At 41.7% G+C, this 9,228-nt stretch overlaps 1 protein-coding gene across 1 annotated transcript; it reads right to left on the reverse strand.

The window, feature by feature from the left end:
* Positions 1 to 2,613: 2,613 nt before the first annotated feature.
* zc3h14 (zinc finger CCCH-type containing 14) lies at positions 2,614 to 8,084 on the reverse strand. The gene is made up of 17 exons (XM_008397884.2): positions 7,926 to 8,084; positions 7,568 to 7,610; positions 7,368 to 7,482; positions 7,248 to 7,288; positions 6,982 to 7,147; positions 6,585 to 6,897; positions 5,662 to 5,831; positions 5,354 to 5,454; positions 4,989 to 5,144; positions 4,845 to 4,907; positions 4,406 to 4,547; positions 4,047 to 4,249; positions 3,803 to 3,941; positions 3,558 to 3,697; positions 3,278 to 3,360; positions 3,080 to 3,185; positions 2,614 to 2,829 (listed from the first exon to the last, which is right to left on the reverse strand). The coding sequence occupies exons 1-17, from the start codon at positions 7,959 to 7,961 to the stop codon at positions 2,822 to 2,824; spliced, it is 2,025 nt and encodes a 674-aa protein (XP_008396106.1). The 5' UTR covers positions 7,962 to 8,084; the 3' UTR covers positions 2,614 to 2,821.
* Positions 8,085 to 9,228: the final 1,144 nt, after the last annotated feature.

A 9,228-nucleotide genomic window follows, 5' to 3' on the forward strand; every position in this document is an offset into this window, starting at 1 on the left:
ACTTGGTCAGGAACCCTTTTGCAGCCGTCAGTGCGGCGTGGCATGGAGGCAATCAGCCTGTGGCACTGCTGAGATGTTATGGAGGCCCAGGATGCTGCGATGACGGCTGTAAGCTCATCCAGAGTGTTGGGTCTTGCGTCTCTCAACTTTCTCTTCACAATATCCCACAGATTCTCTATGGGGTTCAGGTCAGGAGAGTTGGCAGGAAAATTGAGCACAGTAACACCATGGTCAGTAATACCAGTGGTTTTGGCTCTGTGAGCAGGTGTCAGGTCGTGCTGAAAAATTAAATCTTCATCTCCATAAAGCAGATGGAAGCATGAAGTGCTCCAAAATCTCCTGATAGCTGCTGCATTGACCCTGCCCTTGATAAAACACAGTGGACCAACACCAGCAGCTGACATGGCTCCCCAGACCATCACTGACTGTGGGTACTTGACACTGAACTTATGGCATTTTGGCATTTCCTTCTCCCCAGTCTTCCTCCAGACTCTGGAACCTTGATTTCCGAATGACATGCAAAATTTGCTTTCATCCGAAAAAAGTACTTTGAACCACTGAGCAACAGTCCAGTACTGCTTCTCTGTAGCCCAGGTCTGACGCTGTTTCTGGTTCAAAAGTGGCTTGACCTTTGACCTCGGGAATGCAGCACCTGTAGCCCATTTCTTGCACACGCCTGAGCACGGTGGCTCTGGATGTTTCTACTCCAGACTCAGTCCACTGCTTCTGCAGGTCCCCCAAGGTCTGGAATTGGTCCTTCTCCACAATCTTCCTCAGAGTCTGGTCACCTCTTCTCGTGCAGTGTTTTCTGCCACAATTTTTCCTTCCCACTGAGGTGCCTTGATACAACACTCTGGGAACAGCCTATTCGTTCAGAAATGTCTTTCTGTGTCTTACCCTTACTGAGGGTGTCAATGATGGCCTTCTGGACAGCAGTCAAGTCAGCAGTCTTATCCATGATTGCGGTTTTGAGTAATGAACCAGGCTGGGAGTTTTTAAAAGTCTCAGGAATCTTTTGCAGGTGTTTAGAGTTACTTTGTTGATTCAGTTGATTCAGATTCAGCTCGTTCAGAGAACCTTTTCATGATATGCTAATTTTTTGAGACAGGGATTTTGGGTTTTCATGAGCTGTATGCCAAAATCATCAGTATTAAAACAATAAAAGACCTGACATATTTCAGTTGATGTGCAATGAATCTAAAATATATGACAGTTTAATTTTTATCATTACATTATGGAAAATAATGAACTTTATCACAATATGCAATTTTTTGAGAAGGACCTGTAGATATTGGTGTGATAGTAGTGTATTGCTGAGTATAAAAAACTGGGTCTCACCATTTTGCTCAGGCTGAACTACAGCATCTATTCACAGGGGCGATCCCACTACTGAGCAGTACGGGGGATTTGACCTGCTCCGTTCCCGACCTGGGCCGGTTCACCCCTCCTTGGAGGACCTGGTGATCCAAGGCTCCCCCTGGAACACCATATCTATACTGAACTTAGTGTGGACCCCCGCTCAACATAGCCCACTGCAGCTCAGAGCTCCTGAGCTCAAGCGATCCTCCAGCCTCAGCCTCCAGGTAGCTTGGATTACAGGTGAGAGCCACCTCACCCGGCAACAAGCAGCTGATCAGACAAGTAAATCAAAATTACAGTTCTGTTTTAAAATGGAAAAAGTAAGTCCCTTTTTAAAGTTTATTTTTTATGGAAGACTGAAATTTTGCACTCATTAATGCTTTCCCTCTTGGTTGTACATTTTATAGGAACTGGCAGTAAAAAAAATGCAATCCAATTTATTCTGCTGAATCTTTGAAGAGTAAAATAAGTAAATTAGACACGGGGATCCAGATCTTATGGTAATTGGTGGATTTTTTTTTTCACACCTTTTTGCATGATTTGGTAGAAATGCTTATAAGCAAGAACAAAACAGGAGACAGAAAAAATGTAAAATTAATACATGGAAGTAAAAACAGTTGCAGTAAAACAGTTTTTACATTAAAAAGATATCTAATGGAAAAATGTAAATGTATATATATTTTAAAAACAGTGTAATTTTTTATGTTTAAATCATAATTTTAAGTTGTGATCTGAATGTCAGTTAAATTATAAAACAAGTTCTCCTTTTTAAATTAATTGGCATACTTTATACCTTTTATCATGTCACCGTTAGTCCCCCAGCTATGGTTTTTAGAAGCTGCTAAAAGATGACTTGAGAAACCAACGTTGTTGCCGACATGTTTTTGTCAGTGAAATAATCATTCCATTTATTCTGACATCTAGATGCAGAAACTTAAAACTGACTCTGAACTGTAGTTTTTTCGTGTTTGTTTTTTTTAGATTAGTAAAACTATAATTTCACAGAATCTGTGCTGTGGAGTTTTAAGTATTTAAAAACAGTCATATTTGACTGGTTTCAGCAGAAGAGCAAATAAGAGCCCTGCACTGTTATACTTTGATATCATGTCAGCAGCTGATGTAAATAATCTTGTTCTCAGGAAAAGATCGAAATCTATAAAAGGAAGTCTTTTTCCTCACTTGATTCATAAAAGGGTTCATATTGAGTCTACAAAGCTGCATGTTAAAAAAACAACAAGAAATGACAACAGGAAATAAATAGAAACATTGTTGAGTCTTTAATATCTGGAGCACGTGTGCAGAAACTCGCTTTTCATCTTACAAAAAAATTTCATAAAAATCAGTCAAAACAATATAATAAAGAACATAATTAACGGTTACATTTACTAATGAGGCTCCAGAAACACAAGAAAAAGAACATCATCTTCCACAGCTTGATAGTTGACCATCAGACTCTCTGGGCTTAATTAGCTGGAAAAGAAAAAACATATATTTTTAGTGCATGCAGCAAATTTACATAAAATCAACTCCACAATAATTATCGACATGGCAACGTTAATTAAACTTATCAAGACGGGCGTAACTGTTTCAGGTGAAAACGAGATATTTGCAAAATGAGATTAATCTCATTAGTTTGGTTGAGGAGAATCAGTTTGTCAAAGGCTAAAAAGATTCTAATTTATGCAAGAAAATATTTTTGAGACGTTCCACTGCGGTTCACCTGCTCTGTCTTTCGTCCACTTCAGGGCATGTCTCGGAGGCACAGCTGTAGTTGGATGGTAGAAAGTGCATCCCGCTCGTTTGCACTGAGTCGCAAAGCGACAGGGCTGCAGCGGAACAGAAAAACAAGTCAGTGCTGCTCAGTTTGAACGCAAAAAAAAAAAAAAGTTGGTTAATGGCCTCTATGCTGAGCTGCTACCTTTGGATGATAAAACGTACAATCCACCTTCTTGCACTCTGGGAAGAAGCGACACACAGTCGCACTCGAACTTTGCTGCACAACTGTAAAAACAAGTTACAAACAATAAGTAACAAGAAGTTGTTACGGCAATAAAAAGCACATGTTTTAATACTTATGCAGCTACAGCTGCGGCTTTTATTCTTCTTAATATCAGATCACCTTGGAATCTCACTGGCTATTACATGTTCAAACAAAAAAATGTCATATCTAAGTTATAGGTGTTATTTGTTTGACGTACCTGGTCTGAGTGGAGGAGCAGCAGTGCCTCTGCGGCTGACGTGAGTGAAGGGACAGTCTGGCTTCGTGCAGCGAGCGTCATATTTACAGTTAGGATGCACAAACAGGCATTTATCTCCAAACTTGCAATTTGGAAAAGTCCTGAAAAAAACAACAAAAAACCCCCCAAAAAAACAGCAGTCAATCAGCCGTCAATATACCTTCAATGCCTTTGTAATGTAACTTTTTTCTATTAAAGCCACTCACTTGCACTGCGCCGTCGGGTGATGGTACACACACTCATCTCCACTTTTGCAGACGGGCCAGAACTTGCAGCGCTCCATAACTTTCTGCTTCTTCACTGGAACGTTGTCTTCGTCTGCCACGTCCACGTCCATCCTCCCATCTGTAAATGAACGAAGTAAAGAAAGTGTTACGTGTGTCAATCAGGTTTTTATCCACGAGAGCAATAAATAAAACAACTGCAGAGACCCCCAGCCCCTTTCCACACCTTCTGATGAGACGACCACTCCCTGCAACCTGTCCATGACGCTGACTTTAGGCTCTCTGTAGACGTGGCCCGCTGCCTCTGTAGCCTTTGAGAGCGGCCTCACGTCGTCCAGCTCCATGTCTCCGTCCGTAAGGTTGCCCAGCGGGCTCGGTACTCCGTCTAATGTCACGATGAACTTTGGACTCGAGGTGTCAACGCCCTCTCTGTAAGCGTGACCACAGAAAGTAAGCGGAGTCACCAGAGACAGGCAAAACATACACGTTAACCAAACAGAAACATTTAATGCCTCGTAAAAAAAAAGAAATATTCACAATTCTTGAACTTTTTCATCTCGTAATGAGCTCGTGCTCTGTGCATACCTGGCCTGGACGGTGCGGGGCAAAGCTGGCGGCTGGACTTGTTGCTGACTTCGGGCAGACGCTTCCTCTATGACCGGCCGACTCATTATGAAGGAGCGCGTATCGGAGCTCTTCGGCTCACAGCCAGCAGGGGCTTCGGCGCCTGGTTAAAAAACAAACAAAAAAAACCCCACATGGAAATAAAACTTTGTGGGTGGGTTTTACATTTTATCCATTGTTCCCACTTTATTTAATACAAAAAGAAAACTTTTTTTTTTAGAAATTTTGTATTTTGAATCATGTTTTATTTCTTAGACGTCCGCTAAAATCAGGATTTTGAAATAAATAATTCTTTGTAAGTTAGTATATTTTCATCCACAGAACTTGGTCTGAAAGTTGTAGACAAAAGAGTTGAACATAGGTCTTCTCCAACAGCTTAAACAAATCAAGCATCACCTACCATATTCACGCTGCTGTCTTGCGTCGCTGCCGTCCAGCTGAAGACGCGACGCTAATGATCTCGCTGGAATTAGAAGAACGAAACAACAGAAATAAATCACTTAAGTCAATGACACGGATGAGCAGCTGTTGGGTTCCTGCGTACTTGTTGTTCTGGAGGCGGGCTGGTTGGCGGCGGCGTATGCCTCCGCCCTCGGCGCCAGGCTGTGCAGGTTTTGCATCAGTTGGAGGGCTGCGGTCATCTCTTCGCTGCTGGCCAAGCGCGTACGGGGCGCCACAGGAACAGTCTGTCTCTGCGGGACTGCGGGCGGGGGGTGGGGAGGTTCGGGTAGCAGAGCAGAGATTAGATTTGAAATTGCTGCTTTGAAGTAAGAAAGATTTAGACTGCAGGAAGCCCCAAACTTTCTAAACAATGTTTCAAATAATTAGTTACTAGTTTGTACAGCTAATGATAATGGAATGCTGGTACGGTGCGTTTCCTTTGTCGACGCGTGGCTGACGGGAACGTACTCGGGGGATAGGACGTAGTTTTGGTGATCGAGTCCTGAGCCTCAGAGATGGCCTTCAGTATCAGATTCCTGTTGGCTTGCTTGGCTGGTGGGAGAGTCGGTCTGAAACAGTTTAAACACCCACCAGAAAAAAAAAAGTTACAATCCAGGAAAGAATGCAGATGACTGAAGCTTCACACACACACAAACACACACACGCTGGGACATTTTTAGAAGATTTAACAAAACATAATGCTTAGTTGTGTTTTTTCCATCCTAAAATAAAGAGAGAAATATTTTTAAATGACATTCAGAGATAGCAAGACTGACTTTCGTTCTGGTTTGGAGGGAAGGGAGACTCTGCTGGAGAGGCTTCGGCTGCCGAAACCCGCGTCATCGTCGTCGTCTTCTGCATCGTCGCTGTCCTCATCATCGGCTTGGTTCACTCGAACAATAGAACTTGCCACGGGAGCTTTTCTCTTTCGGGACATCTCTTCTTGCTGTACAAAGGAGGAGCATCGGCATTACTAAGAACACGACTAGGTGCTGATCAGACACATCCGTCCAGCAGCTGAACATCACAGGCAAAACAAAAGAAAGAAATGAAGGTGTCATCACTGATTTCTTTACAGTTATTTTATGATAAATATAAAAATCAAGAACTTAAATGTGAGAACTGGGTCATTTATTGTTGTCGGACCCAACTTTTCTTAGTTGGGTCTAAGAAAAGTACAATTTGGTGCAAATGGCACAATATCATGAGGTTGAACCAGTATTTTTCGGAGGTTTTTAATCGAGACAACTTAAAATGACGTGCATCGTAAACGTAACGTACCGCAATAGAAGGAAAAATCCAAATTTGGACTTTTTTTTTTCCTTCAAATTTGGTCCAGCAATGATTAATTGGAACAGTGGTCCTTAAGGACCAGAATCAGTCCCCTGATCAACAGGTTCAGTGGTTAAAAAAAAGACTATTTTGTCTAAAATGTTCAACACAAGACTCGTTGTGGTAAATCAAGAAGTCGATTCCAACCATCTTGGGAATTTCAGATATTTAATTGGAAGAAACACGAAAAATGGGTCAAACATTACCAAAAAAAAAGAACTTAAAAGCTAAAACCTATTAAAATATTGAAATAATCTGAAGAAATCAAAAATAAGCAAGAAATCCTAACACATTTGAAGCAAAACATAAAGAATTTAATCCTCTTTTGAAAAGCATCATAATAATAAAAAAAAACACCTCCCTGTACCTTGCTCAGCCCGGTTCTGGATGCTTTGCCGCTTCTGCCGTCCTGCTGCCTCATGCTCGAGGATCCCTCGGGGGGCCGACACATCTCCAGAGAGCTCATAGACGTAAACTTGCTCTGACCGGGTCTGTAGATCTCAAGGGTCGGCCGACCAGCACCGCGGGTGCGACCGCTTCCCATTTCCACAGGTTCCTCCGCAATTAGATCGTCGTCCATCTCAGGCTTGATATCGATGACGGCTTCCGAGGGGAGCGGCTCGGTGTGAGGCTTAATAGTCGAGGTATGTCGTGAGAAACCTTTCCCCAGCATCCCTTTCCTGATAAGAAACAAGCATCAGTATTATATTACTTGGAAAAAACTATTTGTAGACAAACTATGTATATCAAAGCATTCCAGGTACCTGCTGTCATAAGCAGAACTAGACACAGGCGCTTCCATCCTATCGGTCCGCGAGCTGGACACTGCCAGCAGCTTCAAGTCTTCTGCTCTGCCATTTTCATCAATACACGGCTTCCCGTACACGGTAACAGAGTCAGACTGCAGATGCCTTAGAGATGATGGTGGCTCTAAAAAACAACAATAACAAAATCAGACAAGCGATGAAACATCAGATCATGGTTGGCAAAGTACAGAAAAAAAACAACTGCTTCAGCAGAAGTTTCTCACCTCCGGCGACCGATCGTAGTTTCTCCAGCACACCATGCAGCCTAGAGAAGGTCATTTAATGTTATGATAGAAAGAAACACGGAGTGAACTCAGAAAGCAAGAACTTCACTTTGATCATACCAAGTGGTAAACTTAATTGTGTTGTTTCCCAGGAACAGGGAGAGATCTTCAGTCATCTGCTGGGAGGTTTTCTTGTTTGCCACCATCACCATGATGTAGTCAGGAAGCTCTTCGTCTGCAGGAGAAAAATAAACATTAAAGAAATGTTAAAAATTTCAGCAGCGTGTGTCCCATGCATTTCGCTAGTTTTATGAGCTTACCAATATAAGCACCGAGCTCCTGGAGCTTGCTTTTTATAGCAGCCTGAAAGACAACAAACCGACAGATCAAATAGCATTAGCGACGTACGGTATGGATAGCATATTAGCTACCCTGATTCCATTTTCAAATGGTAAAACTTTAGAAAAATAGTCAGAGATTTACAAAACAAGCAAAGGAAATGAAACAAGTCAAAAATACTAAACTGAATTGCAAACAGAGGGCCACATAGCCAACCCTGCGCACAAAAAACTGATTTCTAGACACGTTGAAGCTAACAAGCTAAAGAGCTAGCAGCGGCTCGGTATTATTTTTATAAACATGGCGGACTGTTCAAACACAACATCCACAGCTACTCACTCTTATTTTCTTGCTTATTTCAGTTCCGATCTCCATGACTGCTTGTTTATTCAAGAAAACAATATTTCAAAAAGAGGGAACTGTTTTAATGACACCTGCAACACGAAACAGCCAGGGACAGCTGTGACGTAGAATCACGTGATTACCAAGAGGAACCGAGAGGACACGAGTTTAACCGATCCTCAGTTTTGCTCCCTTTTTATGCTTTGAACTTAAGAAAATATTATTTATTTATTTTTAATTTTTAAATGTATTTCATTGCCCCACTGTCCCAATGACGATATATGGGTTTTGACTGGACTAAATAAAAATACAATAAATAAACAAATGAAAACCAAAGATTAATTCAACTACAACAAAACTTAATCAAATGAAAAATTTCAGAAACAAGTAAGCAGAAAACTGATATGTTATGGCAAGAGTAAAAAGCAAAAGAGAAGAAAATCATCCGGGAAACCACGAGATGGCGCAACAGACTGCTGAGGACAACATTTGATTTCTGAATGGAGAAAATCGCTATTTACAGTAGTTAGATCGTCTATATACACGAAGGTGTTTGACAATAAAATAAGACAACTTGAACAATGTGCTCAGCTCTGATGAGAATAAGAATCACACCTTGCTGTGGTGAAACAAGATATTGCCAGTTGCTGATGCTTTGTTTAAACAAATTACTGGAGGTCGTTTATTATAATCTCATTTGTGTCGGCACACTTTTCTGCTCTACGCATGTTTTACTTTCTAATTTTCATTGCTGTGTGTGTGTGTTTTTTACGCAGCAATTATTTCCTGTTTTGCAACCCCTCAATGCCAACTAACAATGACGGGAAGGATCTTGCCTACAGTCTAGACGAATGTCTAACACGTTCTCTGTGGTAGTTGTCTGCTTACTCTCTTTTTGCATTGTTTACATCAGAGCTGAACAAGCATTATCTGCTTGCAAAGGTCAATATGTGGACTTTGTGTGGTGCCAAGTTTTTCTTTATTACCCAATTTTCAGATATTACAACCGCAGAATCAAAATATAGTTGTATTAAGGAATAATTCACACATCATGCGGCTCAATGCTCAGCTCAGTGGTCAAGCATGCTCCAAACCCGTGTAGTTCTGCACTGTTCAAGGTTAAGGAGGAGGCGTAAAGTAGGCAGCCTTTCAGAGACCCCAAGCTTTGAATGGTCTCGTTTGAAACCCTCAGAGAATGCCTGAAACAAATCCAGCTCGGGGCACAAAGGTGCTCTATCTCATTGCTGTTCTTTTTCACAACTTAACAGGATCACAAGAGAAGCTGGACCTCCGCACTGAC

The sequence above is a fragment of the Poecilia reticulata genome, chromosome 21 (assembly GCF_904066995.2).
Source record: "Poecilia reticulata chromosome 21, P_reticulata-male-v2, whole genome shotgun sequence".
Taxonomy (NCBI): Eukaryota; Metazoa; Chordata; class Actinopteri; order Cyprinodontiformes; family Poeciliidae; genus Poecilia; species Poecilia reticulata.